Consider the following 22,750-nt stretch of genomic DNA (forward strand, 5'->3'; position numbering starts at 1 on the left):
ATTGTGTCATTACTCATCCTCACCTTTGGTATCAGCCAAAAGTGGCACAAAAGTGAAGTAAAATGAACCAAATCACTCAACTATTGATATGTTATCCACTATCTAATTACAAGCATGAAGCAAACACAATGCCATGCATAGTGTCAAAAGGAGATAAATTACTCTAATTACAAAAGCATTTTCTACTTACCATTATAAGTACCTGATAAATTGGATTTAGGATTTGTTCTGTATAATATATTATAGAAATTCACATTGTGACTATACTTGGTTACAACATCTTCAACTTCACTCCACAGTTTTGTAGCTTCAGTAAAGTTTCCAGCCTCAACTGCAGCCCTCGTCTCATTCGCAGCTTTCTGAATTGCCAAGGCACCTTCTGAATCAACTACACTCTAAAATAAATAATTACATCAGGGCGATTTCACTTCATTTTTACATAACTGTCTGCATTCATATTCACAAAATGATCAATTAAACAGTGCACTGATAATCACAATCAATAAGTGCAAAAAGGAACTTGTTAAACACACAACAGTGAAAAGCTGTTGACATAAAATCAAGGGTGTAACTTTGGGTCAAACTTTGAAGGAACAGAATCCACAACTTTTTGGGGGGTGGGGGGATCAAAAGGATTTCCATCCCATAAAACTAGTGACCAACATTTGAAAGCTCATAAAAAATACTCTATATTTCTTATGTCCTAGGAAGTTAACGGAAACACCATTGACTTGTAAATAACAGGCTGATTCAAATGAAAACTTTAAAAGTGCAATAAAATTCTGAAAAGTTGTACGATTGATTTGTAAGTTGGCAGGAATTATCCTTGTACTTGAAAGAATGACCAACAGGTGGCATCACGACATGTGATGCATTTCCTTAGTAGTGAAAGTGTTAAACCAGTTGAAATTCATAGCAGGATGAAAGCGCAGTACGGTGATTCGTGTGTGTCCCTGCAGCAAGTGTATGAGTGGTGTAAAAAGTTTAAAAAGTGGCGTAACTTCTGTGGAGGACGTCCCGAGATTGGACCTCTATCTAACCTTTTCCAACCCTTGGGGCATCGACTGGAATGTGTCGCCACTGGTAAATACGACAAAGTGTGGACCTTGTGCCAAACGACTGAGACGCGCAGACAAGTCGGTGCAGAAACTGTGACATGCAGCCAAAAGGTGTTGTGGTTCGCAACTGGAATGTGCCGCCACTGGTGTAATCAAAACTTCCACAATGGTGATCGTAAACAAGCCAACAGATTAGGAATCTGTTCGCAGATAGATACAAATTTATATTGACACTTTCACTTCTTAAAATTTCTTGACTATTTACATGTGAGTACCAATTTCATTTGACAAGCATTTTGATTAATTTATTATTTTTATGTCTTCTCTTTATCATCTTATGCCGTAATCTATTATTTTTCATCTTTCTAATTCACCCTGTCACTTATTTACACTGTCCTTTGCGTACATCACGGCAATCTACTCCTTGCTCCAAAATCACCTTCACCCTGCAATGAGGAGTAAATGACGAGGACTTCTGACTTCAGGTGTATTGTTACTGCATGACAATGCACGACCGCATACTGCCTATTTAATGGTTGCGACAATCCAGGATATGAAAGTTCAATGTCTCACACATACACCTTATTCACCAGACCTCGCCCCCAGTGACTTTCATGTGTTCAGACCGCTCAAAGAGGTGATGGGAGGCAAGCATTTCTGAAGCGTTGAAGAGGGGAAAACTGCGGTGAACGAGTGGCTACAGTCACAACCAAAATAATTCTTCTCACAAGGTATCCATGCACTTCCGAAGTGCTGGAATACGTGCATTGTACATCATAGGGACTACGTCGAAATATGATGTATGTATAATTTTTCTGTATTTCCTCATTTGCCTCACAATAAATAATTAAGGTTTTCATTTGAATCACCCTCATACTAATAAACCTGAAAATCTTTAGATGGCAAGTGCCCCTTGCCCCCCTCCAAGTTACACCTATGCATGAAACTAAAATATGCCAACAAAATTCTTAGATAAAAGAGAGTAAGAATTCCATTTGGTTGTTTGTCTAAAAAGCAAAAAAAACAACATCTTAGTCATCTCAGTGGCTAAACACATGAGTGTTGGACTTATGATCTCACCACTGATGGTCCCATACACGTGAGTGTTCATTTGTGAGCGTCCTTTCATCAATTTCATTTAATCATCATTAATCCTCAGCACTGCAAGGTAGAAATGCAAGAAAAAATAAGAAAAATACATATCCAAAAAACAATCTGTCTTGCTCTGGCTCTTTTATTTTAACTTAAATTTTTGTAAACTGCCTGTGTAGTCAGAATCATAATAAAACTACAGTATTATGATGAGACTAGGTTAATGAGGCTTCCCTCGAACCCTGTGTGCCATCTTATCACTTCCCAACTTCAATTACTCCAACTCAAAATATTTCCTGTACTGGTATTTGTAGATACACCTGTCTAATAGCACATGGATATGCACAATGCAGACAGTTATCAGTGAATGGAACATGTTTCACATTATGAAAAAATTGAGCGGAAGTGTAGTTTTTCTGCAAGTTGGTGCTACAGTACACATGATATTCCCCAGTAGTATTGGGCATAATGGGGACAAGTGAGGTAGGTTAGTGTTGTTGTGTTATCAGGGAAAGTGACTATGAGGGGCAACAATGAACAACCTGATTTTTGTGGAAAGAGGGTGTAACAACATCAGAGAATGTGAAAATTACGCTCCTGAGAGCAGCTGTGTTTCATTGGTTACACGCTTTCAAGGATGGGAGTGAGTGTGTGACCCAAGAACATTACAATCCCAGCCATCATCGCTATGTAGCAATTGCAACAGTAACAGGTACTATGATCAGATCCATCATCTTCAGAAGATTTGAGAAAGGATGGACAGGAAAAGAGACCTAACAAGTCACTTCTTACACTGTAACACCAGGCTCCATGCATCTGCACAGACTAGGGCAAAACTACGGGAACTCTGATATACCATCCCCAAATATCCTCCATACTCGCTGGACCTTACACGATGATTACACCTTGCTTGACAGCATGAAAGAGTCAATATGCAGCCACAAATTCACCAATGCCGAGTAATTGCAAGAGGCGATCCACTCCTGATATCGTACCACTCCAAAATACTTGTTCCATCAGACACTTATAAAGCTTCCAGATAAATTGTGTCAGTGTGTTGAGGTACGTGGAGAATACATCCAGTATGCCTAAAAATATCAAGTTTCTGTTATGGGAAATTGATGTCCAAATCAGATGATTCTCATTCTTTTCTGACCATGCAAGTAATTTCATAACAGATTATTATCTCAACTTCGCTACAAATAGAATTGTAAGAAACACAAATGTAAAATTTTCTATAATATGGTTTAAAGCAAGTGTTTTATTATATGTTACCAAGAGCATCCAATTGATCCCACAAATTAACTAAATACATATAAACCAATTGGCTTGTATCTTGTATCTCTGCACTTCAATACCTAAATATATGTGTGACATCACTTCCCAAAAGCCCTTTCTTTTAGGTAAATACCCCACAAGAATCTACTTTTCTCATTAGGTTAATCATGATAAAAGATGATGAATAATGATTAATCAACAATTACTGCAACTGATGAAAGGATAAACACAAAGTAGCATATGTCCAGTGTGGGTCTTAAATCCACAACATTGAGTGGCAAGACATTTTTAGGAGTAATAATAGTAATAGAAGTTCAGAACTTGTTACATTTCTTAAGTAAATTCTTAAGTAAATATAAAGAAATATCTCTTTTGAGCATGGTGAAATAGGATAACATACAAAAAAATATCCTCACTAAACTTTAAGAAAATCAGTTAACAACAAATTAGTGCATCGTTTTGTTAGTAATGAGAACTTCAAACTTACAGTGTCTAACAGGAAAGGTGACCACGTGAGAACAGAATCTATTGGAGATATCCATGAGTCACCAAGGGCAATTCCTTTAAATGGAAGTGTTATCTTCTTTGATTCAATTTGCTGAAAATAAAAGGAGGAAAACATTTTAAAATGACAAATTATAGTCCTTGTATTTCTATAGAGGAACTGAGCTACAAATAAGAAAGTAACGGAACTAATACTGATATGTATAGCATAGAAACAGAATGCACAATATCAATAAAAATGCAACATAAGAATTAACCGTTCAATTCTCCTTAACAATTACTTCATATCAAAATACATCTACTGAACTAACTTTACAAAATAGTCTATGATGCACTGATACGTGAAAACTGTAGCTCAACTAATATTAAACATGAGTGTTTGGCATTGTCAGTCACTGGTCAAAGGTTACCGTATTTACGCATGCATGTATAATGCGCACCCTGTTTTTTGATGGGGAAAATTGAAAAAAAAAAATAATATCTCGTATTGAGCAGTATAATCCAGGTTCAAGAAATGGCTTTCTTAGTTGTAGGTCGTAAAGTCTATCAAAAGTGAATTACATCCTACCTATTCAATAAGTCAGCTGTTGCTATGTGAACCAAGAAGAGAATATCCTCTTGTGTAAACAATAAGTCACCAACCATGCCACATCCACCCTCTTGCAAAACATCCCCAAGCTTTCACTCTTTAACCACCTTATTTATTCTGTAATAGTAGAAAGCAAGATCAAAATAAATATCACAGTATATAATAAACTGTGATATGTTCATAATTAAAAGAGGTCCGCATTTTTCTTTTATGACTTTGCATTTATTAACTTTCATTAATTTTGCTTTATGACACAACCTTAACAAAATTTGTGGGCAAGATATTTTGTTTTATAAAGAGCCATGTTTAAGCTCACAGTTTCATTTTTGCTGGTAAGAAACCAACAATCACTCTCAGTCTTGAATGTTCATGAGTAAACAGCTGCATTTTAACAATCAGCGGCTTGTGCTCTAAAAGAGAGTTGCTTTTCTATTCTTAGAAGTAGCAAATCTTGGTACTGAAATCTGAATGCAAACCTCTATTGTCGAGTTTGGTAAAAAAATATATAGTTATAGAGTAGAGGAGGAGGGCCGGTTCACCAACATCATTTGCGGCTCAGTGTTGCCAACTCACCCCAAGAATATTTCACCATATGATATTTTACAGGGGAAGCTAACCTACAAATAGGAGTTGGCAACACTGACTAGTTGCTTCTTATTGTCTTGGAAAACGTCTTAAGACAAATATCTTAATTTTTAAGAGTAAATATGCCTTCTACACCAACTCTGATTTTTTTACCTCTAAGAAAATCGCACCAAAACCTCAAAAACTCACTTTCTCTCCATGTTTCGCGTCTTATTTATTGTGCTGGCGATGTTTCACAGCGCAGAAAAGCAGTGATGAGTAAATACACTTTCTCATCCTTGAAGGATGAATGCACCCTATCGTAATCTTCCAAGTCCCGGGGACATTAATGTTTGTATATCGCGAGCTTTGTTAACCTCTCTCGGGAACGATGTGCCACACACACACGCGCGCGCGCGTTTTTTATTATTTTCGTATTGTGACTCAAGCAAACAAACAAATAATTTTTTTTTATTTTCCTACATTGTATTCTGTGACAGGCACATCTGTGACAGACGGACGTTGAACAAGAGTGTGTTCACTCGAATATGGAGTAGGTTATGAAAATGAACAGGAAATTGCATTGTGTTGGTTTCGAAATACCGTCCTCTTATCTCTAATGAAATTCTAAAGCTTTTTTATTACATTGAAATACCTGTAGCGAAAGGGATTTCCCGTGCTATCAACATTGACGCAATAACACAAATTCAACAATACGTAGGCCTTGGGATGACGGAAGTATATATAGTGACGTTAGTTAGCAGCATAGATACCAGTGATGCAAGTCCTCTTATCTCTAATGAAATTCTAAAGCCTTTTTATTACATAGAAATACCTGTAATGCGAAAGAAATTTCCCGTGCTATTAACATTGACGCAATAACACAAATTCAACAATATGTAGGCCTTGGGATGACGGAAGTATATATAGTGACGTCAGTTAGCAGCATAGATACCAGTCGGATTTCTATTGGTCCACGTTGCGTTGGCTAACATTTTTACTTTTGACCTCATTAGAAAACCATATAAAACTTAAAACGCTATAGGAGAAAGTTCTGTTTTATTTTGAACGTTAGTGAAGAGCATTTTCGCAGTATTTTCCAAAAGTAAGTAATTTTGTTTCTTAGCTTGCATGAGTTGGCTTTGATTTATAAGTATATTTGAAGCATGCATTTTGGTAGCTGGAATATTTTTTTTCTTCTGTGTGCCGTTGTTGGTAGGTAGGAAATATGTGTGCGGGGCATATTTCAAAAAATAAATGTGTTAAATTGTTAGAGGAAGGCAAGAAAAAATGGAGGAGAGTTACGTGTTTTTGTTATCTAGTGGATGTACTGATTGATTTGATGTTTTAAGTACACTTAATGCACAGTAAGGCTAATCGAGACTGGACCTACAGTTTTAAGAACCATTTGTACCTCCACCGGGTATCGAACTCTTGATTACAATACTACCGCTGCGCCATCGCAGAAGCTGGTGGAAGTACTGATTGATTAGATGTTTTAAGTCCACTTTATGCACAGTAAGGCTAATCGGGACTGGACCTACAGTTTCAAGAACCACTTGTGCGGGTATCGAATTTTTGATTACAAGACTATTGCTGTGCCATCGCAGAGGCTAGTGGAAATACTGATTGATTTGATGTTTTAAGTTTATTTTATGTATAGTAAGGCTAATCGGGACTGGACCTACAGTTTCAAGAACCACTTGTGCGGGTATCGAACCCTTGATTACAAAGCAACGATGCTACTGCCGTGCCATCGCAAAGGCTGGTGGAAGTACATAGTTATTCGAATCTTATTTATTTAAAATATTTAGTTTTTATGCATGCTTATTGATATTAAACCTCAAATTAAATAAAATCTGACAACTATATCCAATTATACTTATGGCTACAGAACGAGCATTCGCAAAAAAAAAGTGGCTTGAGATTTTTTTTTGCTACGTAAACAAAATGGCTGACATGCCAAATATGAACAGGCTATACAGATTTGAGAGAGAGATGGATAGGAAAAAAAAAAGTTAATTAAAATTTAATTTCATGATTGCAACACACGGAACTTAATGATTGATTGATTGATTGATTTAGTTTATTTTACTTCGTGTTTTGTACCTCTTGGCTAATTTGCGAAGATGAGTGATGAAATGGATGAATAGATATTCGCAAACAACCAAGCCCGACCGGGATTCGAACCTGGGACCCTTGGCGTCGCAGCGCGATGTGCTAACCACTCGGCCACAGGGTCGGGTAAACACGGACATACATAAAAATTAAATGTTTGGTGCTGATCACATCACACATTACCAACTATGTATTGGACTTCCCATATGCACAGATATGAATTTATTTTTACTTGTTGTAGTGCAAATATGTCGTCTGGGGCCTCCTCTATGGCTCAGTGGTAGGTGGCTATGTATTCAAGGGTTCGATACCCGCTGGAGGCACAAGTGGTTCGGATAACACTTTAAAACTCTTTAGGTCTAACTCCGATTAGTCTTACTGCACATAAAGTGGACTTAAAAAACACTAACTCAAATGTTGTCCGGTTCGGGTGACCTGGACCTACAGTCTAAAATATCATGGTATTATTATTCCTGCAATTATTTGCAATCTTGGCCAGAGAGAGGGGGAGGAAAAAATAATATTTTGTTTCAATATCGAGCCTATATTTAAATTTATACATGTGCGCATGCGCGCAGAAGGTAAATTTCATTTTTTTTTGATCGGGTGGGTTGTAAGGTGAGTGAACATGTAGGAAAAGTACTGGTATATTGATTGATTAATTGATTTAGTTTATTTTACTTCGCGTTTTGTACTTGTTAGCTAATTTGCGAAGATAGGGGAGAGTGATGAAATAGATAAAAATAGATATTCACAAACAAGCAAGCCCGACTGGGATTCGAATCCGGGACCCTTGGCGTCACAGCGCGATGTGCTAACCACTCGGCCACAGGGTCGAGCAAGTTCTGGTATATACATAGATCAAAGTTACATGGTTCTAGGCCCCATAGGAGCCGAGAAAATCAATATCTTGGAAAACGTCTTAAGACAAATATCTTAATCTTTAAGAAAGTCGACTTCCGGTATCTCAAGATGTTACTTCCGGTCTGTCAAGAAAATTTTCTTAAGACAAAAATCTTAAGATGTTTTCCAAGATATTGATTTTCTCGGCTCCTAATTGAGCTAGGATGATGATTTTAGGTTTGTTGGATAGGATTCGACAAGAACTATTCGACTAGCAAATAAAATCGATTCCACCCCCTCAAGTTTCGGAAATACAGACAATTTTTTATTTTTTGAGAAACTTGATTTGCCGGCTTAGTTTTTACTCTAATTCGAAAATTGTAATAGCATTCGATACAAAATTAGAAGTACTTTACAACCTATTGGAGGGAAGATGACTAGTGCCTGCTGTTTTCGAGTTATCTTGGATTAAAATTTCAAGATGTAATTTCTAAGATGTTTTGCAATTCATAAACTATGGGTTGTAGGAAAACGATTCTTGCTCTCTCTGCTATTGCTCGTCGAATACTATAAACATAAACAAAGCTTATGGTTTAATTTTAAAAAAATGGCGACCTTAAAATAACTCTGTTTTCTGAAATTATGATTTATACTTCATATGCCAAGAGGGCTGAGAATTAGAAAAAAAAGATTGTTTGGTAGAATTATGTACACATAATATTTTTGTGTTTTCTATACACAAGCTTAATTATTTTTTTTCTAATTATTTACAGGATTCATTAAGAAGCAAGAAGTAGCATATACATAAATAACACACACCAAACCCAGCACCATCGCAAATTAGTCTTCCAAGGTTTTTTTTTATTACACAGCATTTATTTTGTGGCACTCTACTATATATAAAATAACATACCCCACAAATATTATTTTTTTTTCAACAAGATGCAATCGGTACAAATTTGCCCTACGTGTGAAACTGGTGTTTCAACTAAATATTTCCAAAGGCACTGTCGTACCTGCGCACCTGGTAAGCGTGTGACCGCTAAAAAACCATGTCCCAGGTGCGACAAACATATTACCATTAATAATTTGAAAAGGCATATAACATCATGCAAAGTTGTCGTCGGAGCACCTGTTCCACAACCGTCGACCAGCTCGACCAAAAGGAAAGTCGAAGCCGACTCGCCACCATCTGCCAAACGTGTCAAGCATGTGGCGAAAGCGAGCCAGTCTGCTTTCCAGCGTTTGTTAGAGGACTTTCCTCTTACTTCGGAGGGCTCATGCGACGTGCGTAGCTTTTTGGAGAACGTGCGAGCCCAAATTATTTCCATCCTCGGCGATGCGCTTGCAACGCACTCCACCAAATTCTACGCATCGCTTTGTTGCTGGTACAAGAAGCCGTCTGATGAAATTTACAGCTTCTGCCACAACACCAAGGCGAAGACGCTGCATCTGGCGGATGTCGACAACCTCGAGGTCATCTACAACAAGTTTGTCGAGGAGTTGGTGGCAAAGCAAGAAGAACATCAAGCCAAGGGCTCGGGGGGTTCGCTGTGTGGTGAGCCTCACGAACTGCGCGTCAAACTTTGCAAGTTTGTGCCTCTCTCCGCCTCCAGCTACGCCCCCTTACCACCTGCTATTGCGGCAAAGAAGGCCGTCCTGAACATTCAGAACAGTGACGCCAAGTGTTTTGTTTGGTCGGTGCTTGCAGCGTTGCACCCTGTCCACTGGAAAAAACAACCACACCGAGTTAACCACTACCTACCCTACGAGCCAGAGCTGAAAGATGCCATTGCTGGGATCGACTACCCGGTGGAGGTCCCGGATATTCGCAAGTTCGAGGCCCGTACACGCAACCCTCGGTTGGCCATCAACGTTTATGGCCTCACTGACGAAAATGTGGTGTACCCCATCCGGGTGAGCGACGTAGACGACGACGGTGCGCAGGAAATTCACCTTCTGCTCATCAAGGATGAAACTCGCCATCACTACACCCTCATTCGCTCGTTCTCTCGGCTTGTTTCGAGCCAAACAAGCAAACACGAACACCACAAAGAAGTTTGTCGCAGGTGCTTGTCTATTTTTGATAATCGAGAACAGCAGGATTATCAGCGCATCAGAGGTCCCAACATCGCTGCCGAGAAGCTCGCTAACCACAAGCTCTACTGCAATGCCAACGAGCCTGGGGTGGCAGACTTGCCCGAACCTGGCACCGTGGAGCGTTTCCACATGCACGGTGCCATGGTAAAACACCCCGCTATCATCATCGCGGATTTCGAGGCCTTCCTCAAACCCCTGTCCACTTGCGATCCCGATCCTGAAGTTTCTTCCACCACCCCTTACCAACTCCACGAGGCATCCAGTTTTGCATACGTTGTGGTGCGACGAGACCAACACATCGCCCCCGAGCCCTACGTGTACCGTGGTCCCGACACAGCCAAACACTTCCTCGAGAGGATGGTTGTCGAGGCCATCGAGATAGGGAAGGTACTGTTGACCCCCAAGTCTATGCTCCCACTGTCTTCTGACGATCAACATAGACACGACGAGGCCATCGCTTGCCCTGTCTGCGCCGAGGAGTACACCGCCAAAAACTGTAAAGTCCGACACCACGATCACATTAATGGTAGGTACGTTGGTCCTTGGTGCAACGATTGCAACCGTATGGCCTGGGACCCGCGCTTCATCCCTGTGTTTTTTCACAATGGCTCGGGATACGACTTCCACCATCTGGTGCCTCATTTTGGGTACGACGACATGCGAATCAACGTTCTTGCCCAGAACGAGGAGCGTTACATCAGTGTGAGCAAATGGGTTCGAATCCCAGAATTAAGCTCTACCGTCGAGCTTCGCTTCCTCGACTCCCTGAGGTTCCTCCCGGCAAGCCTCGATGCCCTGACGAAAAAACTCAGCGACGAGCAAATGCTTATTACCTCTGCGAATTTTCCAAACTTGGACGTCGGTCTCTTCAGGCGTAAGGGGGTCTACCCCTATGAATACGTCACCGACTCTACCAAGTTTGCGGAGACGTCGCTACCTCCCCAGGCGAAGTTCTACAGTCAGCTACGAGGCTCGAACATCACCGACGAAGAATATCATCATGCCCAGTCCATGTGGCGCGAGCTAGGTTGTCGAACTCTCGGAGACTACCACGACGCCTACCTCAGACTTGATGTGACGCTCCTCGCCGACGTGTTCCGGACGTTCCGGGCGACTGCAATGAACATCTACCACCTGGATCCCGCCTACTTCTATAGTCTCCCCGGACTGGCGTGGTCAGCCATGTTTCTGGTGACGAAAGTCAGGCTTGAGCTTTTTTCGGACGTGGACATGATGCTGTTTGTGGAACGTGCTGTGCGGGGTGGAATGGTCCAGGTGTCGCAACGGCACGCGCGCGCCAACAACCATCACATGGCTACTGGCTACGACTCCACCCAACCGTCGAGCTACATCATGCACACGGACGTGAATAACTTGTACGGGCACTCCATGATGCAGCCACTCCCTTTTAGAGGGTTCGAGTGGGCTGATCCTACCAAATTTGACGTTGAAGGTTTCGACGATTCGGAACATGGGTTCTTCGCCGAGGTGGACCTTGAGTTCTCCGAGAAGCTGCAGGATTTGTTCTGCGATCTTCCCCCTGCACCCGAGTTCAAGTGTCCACCCGATTCCAACCAGAAGAAGCTCGTCATGGATTTCGAACCCAAGAAGAATTACGTCCTGCACTACCAGAATCTCCGGTGGTTGATGCAGCGAGGGGTCACAGTCCACGCAGTTCACCGCATCCTCAAGTTCGAGCATTCTCCATGGTTGCGTCCATATATTGAAGTCAACACTGAACACCGCACCGCAGCCACATCCGAGCTTGATAAGGATTTCTTCAAGCTCATGAATAATGCGGTGTTTGGCAAGACCATGGAGAATGTACGGAATCGCGTGGACATAAAATTGGTGACGAGGAAAGAGCGATGTCGTCAGCTTGTCGCGAGTCCATTGTTCAAGTCTCGAACAATCTACAACGAGCAGCTGGCTCTGATTCACATGAGGCAAGGTGTGGTGAGGCTCACCAAGCCCATCTACGTTGGAGCCACGGTTCTGGATCTGAGCAAGCTCCACATGTTCGAGACGTACTACGGCATATTACGCCCACACTACGGCCACAACATCTCGCTTCTCTACACGGACACGGACAGCTTAGTGTACCACGTTCGCACAGCCGACGCATACGGGGATATAGCCACAGCTCCATCTTTGGTTAACCTCTTCGACACCTCGGGCTATCCCCAGCCCAACCAGTACGGTATCCTGGCCTGCAACAAGAAGGTGCCTGGCAAACTCAAAGATGAGAAGGACGGAGACGTGATTCTTGAGTTTGCAGGTCTTCGCGCCAAGGCCTATACCATCAAAGCCGAGGGCAGTGTTACCAAGAAGGCCAAGGGTGTCGGCAGACAGGTGGTTCGGGAGCATCTCACATTCGAGGACTTCGTGGATTGCCTCAAGACCAGGTCGTCGGTTCTAAGAGCGGAACAGCGCATCCAGAGCGTCGACCATGTGTTGACCACCAACAAAGTGAGGAAGATTGCCCTAGATCCCAACGACGACAAGAGGTGCGTTCTCCAATGCGGAATCCACACACTGCCGTGGGGGCACTATCGCTTGAGAGATGAAAAAAAATGTAACAAATGTCCATAAAAAAAGTGAACCTAATATCAAACAAAAAAAAACATTGAAAATGACAAAAAAAAAGTAAACCAAACATCAAACCAAAAATTTGAAAAAAAAAAAAAAAAAAGTGAACCTAACATCAAACCAAAAATTTGAAAATGACAAAAAATCTTGCACGTACAAAAATAAAAAAATAACCATGCCTATGAACTTGTTCGGATACAGAAAGCAGACCATCATGGAAACTGCACCGTCCATACCAGATCATGAAGTCTTACCTTCCGTGTTACCTAAACTCAACGGTCTGTTGATCATTCACCTCAACAGCATTTGGACAAAATTGGATGAAGACGTCGGCAAAACTTTTTACGTCTTCAACAACAATTTATATTTTTACGAAATTCCGATCGGTGGGAAACTTCAAATCACCACGAATCCGGAAAACGTACGCGAAATCAAAATATCTACCGGCAAGAATATTTTTCGAATCAAGCACGACAAGATGCTTTCTAACATTACGTACGATGTTTCCGCAGGAGATTATCTTTACGTTCAACTCCTGGGAGATTACGACAAACTCGTTCCTCTCTTCGTAGAATTACGAATCGTCTATCCTATTATAAATAACCGTTAACCAAAAATGCCTAACGACATTTTCGGCAACACCAAGCGTGTAGACCACGCAGAAGAGATTCTCATGCTCGACGTCCGAATTAAAAAGTTGAGGAGCGATTTGATCGCTTTGCAGGAGACCTTAAACAAAAGTTTAGAGTCCGAGATCGCTACGCTCCAAACGCAATGTCTCGACCCCATTCTGAAAATCGATTCCGAACTGAAAACGCTCATAAAAAATTATGTCGACGTACCTTCTTACGACAGCGTTCAAAATATACAGTTGAGCGTGGATTCGCTTCAAAATGATTTGGCCAAATTACAGCAATTTCAATCGAAAAATGAAGATTTGGAAAAATTGAAACTCGAAATCGAAGAACGAACTTCTGCAATCGAAAAGAATTTCTCTGAACTTCAAACCGTCGTGAAGGATATTGATGTCGAACGCTTGCATGTCGTCGTTTCCAAATTACAAGAAGAATTCACCGGCACGTTGGAAGAAATTAAATCCAAGTTACAGACTTTGGAAGATACAATGACGAACCTACCATCGTCGGACGAACTGCAGGTCATCGGTAAAAGCGTCGCGAACATAAAAATTCAATTGGAGGCTTATCAAGATTTCGAACACATTCAAACCACTATCGCTACGCTTCAGGCGTCTCTGGAGTTGATCAACGAAGAAATTAAAAATATTCACGCTGAAGCGAACGCGTTGACGAGCATTCAAGACACGTTAAGCACGGTTCAGCAGAAGATCGAATATTTAGAAAATTTGAACGTCGAATCCAATCTTGCTCATTTTCATCACGTGCTGGACAACATACAGGGTGACTTGGAATCGTTACGGACGAGCGTGCCTTCGAGCGAAGATTTGGAAAAATTGAAAACGGCGGTAACGGCACTATCCGATTCGAGAGACATCAAAAGTTCGTTGAGCGATCTCGAGAGTAGGGTGGCCAATCTCCCCACCTCCAAAGAATTGCACGCTTTGAAAAGGAACATATCACTTATGCTGAAACGACTGGAAACGGAAACAGCAAACGTGGAACAGATTCGAGACGAACTTGCTTCGCTGGTGTCGACGCTGCCCACTTCGCAGAGCGTCGCCGATCTTCACACGCAGTTTACAGAGATGCGAAGCATCGTGAACGATCTCACCGAAAAGAGCTCGAAATTAAATCAAGTCGAGAACCTTCAGAGTATTGTCGTCAACATCAGGGATCAAGTTGGAGTGCTGGAATCCACGCAGGAATCGACGCTGGCCTCTTTCGGTGCAAAGTTGCAAGAACTCAACGAAAACTACAAGCAGTTGAACGTGGAAGTGAAAATCAAACCGTCATTTTCTACAGTAACGGATACCATCGTCGAACATTTGTTGCCCGTACAAAATACACTGGGACAGCTTCACAGCAACCTCGTTAGCGTCGATACTAAATTCGCCAAACTGCATTCTCTGCAAGCCATCGAAATCAACAGCGTACCCAATCAACAGAGAATCTCCACGTTCGTCGAAGGTAACAAACTGTACATGTTACATCCTTATCATCCGTACTACAAGTTTCTCCTCGATGGTACGATTCAGATAAACGAATTTTCGTACTGGTCTCACGGCAGAAAAGCTAGCGTTCCTACCAAGACCTTGATATCGAATCGTGGTGTCCAGAAAGCAGGAAACATTCCTCTGGCACGTTGGAACGAAACGCGCAACGTATATGAAATACACGAAGACGAAGATCTTACCGTTTTCGACGTGAGTGCCGGCGATAAGCTGATCATTCAAAACACAGGTGAGGTGCCACCCTCTTTGAATCCCATCACGCTCGTGCTTCTCTTCAAACGTAATCTCTAAAAAAATGTCTAGGCAAGCCATCGTCCAAGAATTGCATAAACCTGCACGCCGCAACTACGAACGTTTGGCGGTGGTGACCAAGGGCATCGATGACCTCTGGCAAAGTGACCTCGTGGAGATGAGTAGTGGCAATCTAAAAAACGTACATAAATTGAACAAGGGCAACAAGTACCTCCTCACCGTCATAGACACGTTTTCGAAATTTTAATGGGCTCTACCTTTGAAAGCCAAAACGGGAACATGCGTCACGGAAGCATTCAAGACAATTTTTCGTGAAAGCGGCGGCAGACAACCACGGTTTTTGCAAACAGACAACGGTAAAGAATTTTACAACGCCGTATTCCAAAAGTTTATTCAAAAACATGACATTCGACATTATTCGACTTTCAGTCACATCAAAGCCAGCATCGTGGAAAGATTTAATCGAACCTTGAAAACACACATGTGGAAACGATTCACGCTTCGGGGAAATTACAAATGGGTCGACATTCTGCCGGAACTTGTCGATACCTATAATAATACGGTACACAGAACGATAGGCATGAAGCCAGCTGACGTTACCAAGTCCGACGAGCGGCGTTTAATTTCTACAGTTTACTGTCCAAAGTACACTCCCACGACTACCAAGAAATCAAAATACAAAATTGGAGACCAGGTGAGGGTCAGTAAATTGAAGCGAACGTTCGACAGGGGTTTCACACGAAACTGGAGCACGGAACTTTTTACCGTGGTTCGAGTTCTACCCGGAAACCGTCACACGTATATAATAAAGGACAGTGGCGGTGAAATTTTATTGGGGCGCTTCTACGAGGAGGAACTCTCTAAAACTAAATACCCCGACACGTACCTTATCGAAAAAGTTTTGCGTAAGAGAGGCGACAAACTTTTGGTGAAATGGCTGGGACTTCCGGACACGAGTTGGATCGATTCAAACGAAGTGATTCTATGAGTGCGTGGAATGTCGTGAAACGTCTACCTGATTCAGAAAATCGAAAGAAGAAAAAGAACGGCGAGTTGCTTCCCGACAGCATCCGCTGTCTGATCGTAGGTCCTTCGGGGTGTGGGAAAACAACACTGCTCGTGGACAATTTTCTCCTCGCACCGAATTGGTTAGATTGGAAGAACAGGCACCTGTACGTGTTCTCGAAAAGTTTGGAGCAATCCAAATACCAGCAACTGATGAAACTGTACGATGGTCTGGACATTGCAACGTTCTCTTCGGAAATAAAACCACTCGACGATTGTCGTGAAAATTCAGTCGTTGTGTTCGACGATGTCATCCTGGAAAATCAAAATGAAATTCGCAATTTTTTCACGCAAGGTCGTCACAAAGGAATAGATTGCTTCTTCCTAGCTCAAACGTTTTCCAAAATTCCAAAACAGTTAGTACGCGACAACGCTAATTTCATATGTTTGTTTCGTCAAGATTACACCAACCTCAAGCACGCGTACGATGACTACGTAGGCGGAGACATGAACTACAATCAATTTTCGGAACGCTGCTGCTCCCACTGTTGGAACAGTGACGATTTCGGATTCGCGACGATCGACATGACGAGGAAACCCAACGACGGAAAATACAGAAACAAAATCAACGACTTTCTAAACGTTGCAACGTTGTGAGAAACGACGTGTATAAATAACGCTATGACGAAACGAAAAATCGAAGACGAAAATCTCAAGCTTCGCGATTACCTCGCGAAACGTTTCAAAGGTTGGAAATCCGAGAATCGCGGATTCTACGAAGAGAAGAAACGTCAAGATCAACCTGTGATCGACGCCATCAGCGATCTAGGTAAAGAAATTAAAGGCGTCACGGAACAAAATAAAAATTTGATCAACGAACTCGTACCACTTGCAGCTAAAAGTTACACCGTACCCACGCCCATTTCGAGCATTCCTTCGACGCCGTTCGAACTGAAGGACGTACCGGCACGACGTCGAGCCATAGGTAGCACGCCGTCGTCTTTGGATAAGATCGAGTTGGGACCTTTGGCACGAGACTACCTGAGCACGGGGAAATTCGACAAGGATGAAGTGTTCGGATTGTATCCGAGCATGGAGAGCAACGAAGGCGGCGGTGTGGTTTGGAAGATTGGAAAATCGAAGGTGAGCTTCGAAGGCAACGACATTAAAGTTAATTTAGGCGAGAAGGATAGTTGGAACAGGTATCCGGGTACGGTGGGACTGTGGGAACTCGTTGCCAAAAAACAGCCGAAAGATTACACCGACGAAGATTACCAGAGTTACAAGGAAATTTTGATCATGACGGATGCCTTATACCAGAACAACGACGCCTCGCAGAATAGGGTGAAATCGAGCAGCGGCGAGAAATACAGAAATCTCATCAAACCGATTTGGAACCAGGTGAAAACAGGCAGCGGCGTCAAACTCTACAACACCCTGCCCAAAGAGTTTGTGTGGGTGGACGACGTGCGCAAGCTCATAGACCGATTGTTGGTTATTGCAGGAGAGGAGAATGCAGGCAATCGTAATTTCTACAACGAAAAGGTAGGAATTGTGGACATGATCAGCACAAAACTTTCCAACTTCATCGTGAACAACGACAAGGGCATAGGTTACCTCATTAAAATTATCAACACGCTGCCTCCGAGATTCTGGAACGTGGCCGAAGGAAAAAGACTCGTGAACGACATCATCAACAAGTTACCTTTCGAGATGCATTTACCCGGCTACCAGTACTGCGGACCGGGTACCAAACTCGAGAAAAGATTGGAGAGAGGAGACAAGGGTGTGAATCCGTTGGACGCCGCATGCAAAGATCACGACATCGCCTACAACACCACTCGCACCGATCTGGATGCACGTCACGAAGCAGACAGAAAGTTAGAGCACGCAGCTTTCGAAAGATTCGTTAGCAGAGACGCTTCGCTGGGAGAAAGAGTTGCAGCACTGGGCACCACCATCGCCATGAACACGAAACAAAAATTTGGATGGGGTGTGTAGAAATAAAAAAAATTCTCGAACCGTGAAAAAAATTTCTTCGGTATATAAATAACACTACGTAAAAAAAAAAAAAACTCCAGTTGTGTTTGTCATCTTATAAAAAATGAGTAAACAATCACTAGACGCCCAAGCATTAAAACAAATGCTAAATTCATCAGTCGAATATGTAAAAATTCAGGAATTGGAAGTGAACAAACCTTACACGATAACTTCCGGTTCAATTGTTTCTACCCAGTATGGTCCCAAGGCGCGTCTGTTGCTCAACGCACAATACAGTCTATTTTTACCAGATCGATACGCTAACATGTTATCCGACGAGAAGCTAGCTATTTTAATCGAGAACAAAACTCGAATCGTGTACAAGGGTACAAAGGAACTTCTTGGTAAGAAAACAAAGCACGTAATAGAATTTGTGTAACGGCTCTGTGCGGAGTATATCCTTGAAAAAAAATTACACGGAACAAAAAAAAATCTCAGAACATTTATATATAAATAACATACCGAAAAAAAATTACACAAAAAAAATCTCAGAACATATATATAAATAACATACCGTGAAGATAACATATAGAGCATCAACATGAAGCCCAAGGGTGTCGTGTACCAGATACCATACTCCAATCTGAAAAATCTAGGTGCCCTCGATGGGTTACTCACCAAGAAACAACGCGAGAAGAAACGTTCTTGCTTGTCCAAAGGACACGGAATGAAATTACTTCTCAGCACACCTCAATTGAGACGCTTGCAGCGTTCGCGGAAACAGCAAAAGATCGGAGGGTTCATATTCAGCATCCCGGCCATCCTTGCGGCATTGGGGGCCGTTGGAAGTTTGGCCGGCGGAAGCGCCGCCATCGCGAAAACCGTCATCGACTCGAAGAAGAACAAGGCAGAATTGGAAGAACAGAAACGTCACAACCTGGCTATGGAGAAGAAGGGGAAAGGTATGACCAAAAAACAAAAAAGCAACCTCGATGCTTTGAAGAAATATAAAAAAAAGAAGAAGCCCTGTCCAACTTCGATATTGAATCTCTAATCGAACTGTTGGGAATAAGGAACTTCAGGGGTGTTTTCATGTCCGATTCTCTACCCTCTGCTGTGAAGAAAAAGGAGTATGGCGTGGTCAACCTGGACAGTTACAAAAATCCTGGTACACATTGGATATGCTACCTCAAAATTGACGATAACAATGCATTTGTTTTCGATTCGTTCGGTGGCACACCACCTGCCAGGTTGGTGAAGTATCTCAATGTTGCCAACCTCTACTACAATGACAAACGCATCCAGGGTTTCACCGATGTTAACTGCGGCCACCTATGCCTTTCCGTTCTCGCATACATGTCTAAAATAAATAACCCGTCGGTGGAACATTTTCAGAAAGCATTGTGGAATCTTAAATACGATGGGTGTGTTCCATCTCACGAGCGAATCTTCAATCTTGAAACTCACGCTGCACGACGACATCGTCTATCCTAAATCCGTAGCTCTGCGTGCATTCTACAGCATGTACCTCATACCTAACGTCACGCAGCACAACAAAATTAGCGTCGGAAGCGAACACATCGTCGTCACGCCAGGCCAATACAATCTTTCCACTTTGCAAGCTCAGTTACCCAAAGGCACGTACTTTTCTCAAAATTCGGTCACGCACAGAGTGGAAATCGTGTCGGCGACGGAGACCGTGGACCTGGGTACCATGGGTGAACTTTTAGGTTTTGAGAACAACACAAAACTCGAAGCTGGCATCAAGCACACGGCAGCAAACATTCCTAAATTTCTGGCCATAGAGACTCTGAACGTTCACTGTAACGTGGCGGAAGGAATGATCACTAAATCTTCGGATGGGGAGTTGCTGGGAAGTCACAAGCAGACGGGAATCATCGCCACGTTCAAACCAAGTTCCGAATTCATGGAACCGATCATCTACATGCCCTCTTCGCCGATCTATTTTCCAGTATGTCGCAACCGCATAGACGACATAGAGTTGGTGGTGACGAACGAGAAAGGAGAGGTGGTGGATTTCGCAGGTGCCACTACAACGGCCATCGTGGAGATCAACGTATAATAAATAACACGCATAGTGAAAATGGAACAAATCGAAAGTTACGAATTGCAATCTTTCCCTCCGAACCGTCGCACGTTTGCCAATCTCAACGAAGCGAACAGGGAGATCGAATACGACGTGGACATAGGGGACGGGTTTGTTCATCCTCACAGAGCAGACCTCTACCTTCAATTCGACGTGGTGAAGAAGGAAAGCGGAGACGCGTTTCCACCCAATGCAAATTTGAAACTCGTGGACAACTTCGTGCCACACCTGTTCTCGCAGGTGGAGGTGAGGAAACACAACACCGTCATCGACAGAATAGATTATCCAGGCATCACGTCGACGGCAGTGGGAACATTGAAATTATCCAAAACGGACGCAGCATACTACCAGGCGGGAGGATTCGAAGCGGGAACGAAAATATCGACGAGAAGTCACACGGTGCTCTTTCCCATGCGTCTGCTACCGGGATTCTTCTCCGACTACAAAGAGATCATGTGGAAGGGAGGATTGCGCGTCACGTTTCGAAGAGCAGCCAACGACAACAACGCACTGATGCGATACACCAACTTGAATGCCGACAGCACGCCGATAGCCAACACATTACCCGAAGCAGCCAAGTGCGTCATACGGAGCATGGAATTGAGAATGCCGATCGTGGAATACGAGACGAACTACGCCCTCAAGTACAAAGCGGAGATCTTGAAGAATTCGCAGGTGCCGATTCACTTTCACGGTTACCAGTGCGTGCAGAAGTTGGCGTCGGGAAGTCACATGGAATTCGACGTGACGACGCAGTTCAACAACATACAGTTCGACATGCCAGATTTCGTCGTAGTGCTCTTTCAAACCGGTCGCGATAACAACCAGGAAAAAGATTCCAGCAAGTTCGACGACTGCAAGATCAAGAACGTTTATCTCAAAAATGGTAGGAACGAAGTGTTCCCGCGCGAGAATTACAACCTCGACATGACCAAAAACGATTACCTCAAACTTTACGAAGCTTACACAGCTTACAAGCGCGTGACCGAGGGAAACGTGGACGTGTACTACACTCCCAGCGAATTCAAAATCCGCAGGCCGATGTTCGTCATCAATACAACAAAAAGAAAGCAGGTGGTGGTCAACGATCGCACCAACATCAAGGTCGTCTGCGAGTTCCACGAAGCCTTGCCTGCCGATACTGTATGCAGCGTCATCCTCATTGCAGAGAAGTCTTTCGCCTACGACGTGAAGAACGAGAGGGTCACGGAGCAGTTTTAACAGGTTTTTAACATCTTTTTCTTGCACAATCAGTTACAATAAGAATTTTGTGCTAGCACAATAATAATACGAATTTCACTAGTTCAGATCAGTTACAATGTCAATTTCACTAGTTATCAGTTACAATATCTTTTTTTTCATCAGTTTTTGCACTATAGCACGAGACAATCAGAATTTGCACAAAATTTTGTTGTTTTTACATGAGAAAAGTAACAATAAAATTCTTTTTTTATCGTTTCAGATGCTGTCGAACATCAAGCACACACACTAGGAAAAAAAAAGCATGCAACTCTAGTTTTTATAACACACACATTCTCCATCTTCATCAAGAAAATATTATAATAAACATAATTATTTTTTATCTATCTCACAATAAAACTCTATATCCAAAAATATTACAACATCAAATAACACTAGAGTCGTTAGTACACGTTGCATGCATTACGGAGGTCCTCTGTAGAGTTTCATGGAAGTTTGAGAGAAAAAAAAAAAACACGTGAAAACTCTATAGAGGTGTGGTTATCCATAACCACAGCCGTTAGAACCTTTTTGGGTTGGGCACCACGCACCCTGGCGGGGTTAGGGGCCAGGAATCTTAAAAAAATAAAAAAAATTATTTGTTTGTTTGCTTGAGTCACAATACGAAAATAATAAAAAACGCGCGCGCGCGTGTGTGTGTGGCACATCGTTCCCGAGAGAGGTTAACAAAGCTCGCGATATACAAACATTAATGTCCCCGGGACTTGGAAGATTACGATAGGGTGCATTCATCCTTCAAGGATGAGAAAGTGTATTTACTCATCACTGCTTTTCTGCGCTGTGAAACATCGCCAGCACAATAAATGAGACGCGAAACATGGAGAGAAAGTGAGTTTTTGAGGTTTTGGTGCGATTTTCTTAGAGGTAAAAAAATCAGAGTTGGTGTAGAAGGCATATTTACTCTTAAAAATTAAGATATTTGTCTTAAGACGTTTTCCAAGACAATAAGAAGCAACTAGTCAGTGTTGCCAACTCCTATTTGTAGGTTAGCTTCCCCTGTAAAATATCATATGGTGAAATATTCTTGGGGTGAGTTGGCAACACTGAACCGCAAATGATGGTGTTCAACCGGCCCACCTCCTCTACTTTATAGTGTATGGATTTTCTCTTTCTTTGGCTGTAATAAGGGAAGGAAAATAAGTTAGTTGAATACGAGAAGTGCAGTTGGCACGACATGCAAAAATTTTTCACAGAGAAAAGGAATATTATATTTCATATTTCTTAAGTAATTCGTGTGCAAGCAGGAGTTCGAAGAGGAAGTG

The 22,750-nt window shown here is 42.4% G+C and overlaps 1 protein-coding gene across 1 annotated transcript in view; it reads right to left on the bottom strand.

Moving 5' to 3' along the window:
* The window catches only part of LOC145999682 (retinoid-inducible serine carboxypeptidase-like), a 75,723-nt gene that overhangs the window by 26,944 nt on the left and 26,029 nt on the right, over positions 1 to 22,750 (bottom strand). The window contains exons 4-5 of the mRNA XM_083136891.1: positions 3,916 to 4,026; positions 191 to 395 (exon numbers count right to left, since the gene is read on the bottom strand). Coding sequence (XP_082993017.1) covers positions 191 to 395; positions 3,916 to 4,026 — 316 coding nt within the window. The remainder of the gene's footprint in view (positions 1 to 190; positions 396 to 3,915; positions 4,027 to 22,750) is intronic.

This window comes from Lepisma saccharinum, chromosome 15, assembly GCF_977018435.1.
Source record: "Lepisma saccharinum chromosome 15, izLepSacc3.1, whole genome shotgun sequence".
Taxonomy (NCBI): domain Eukaryota; kingdom Metazoa; phylum Arthropoda; class Insecta; order Zygentoma; family Lepismatidae; genus Lepisma; species Lepisma saccharinum.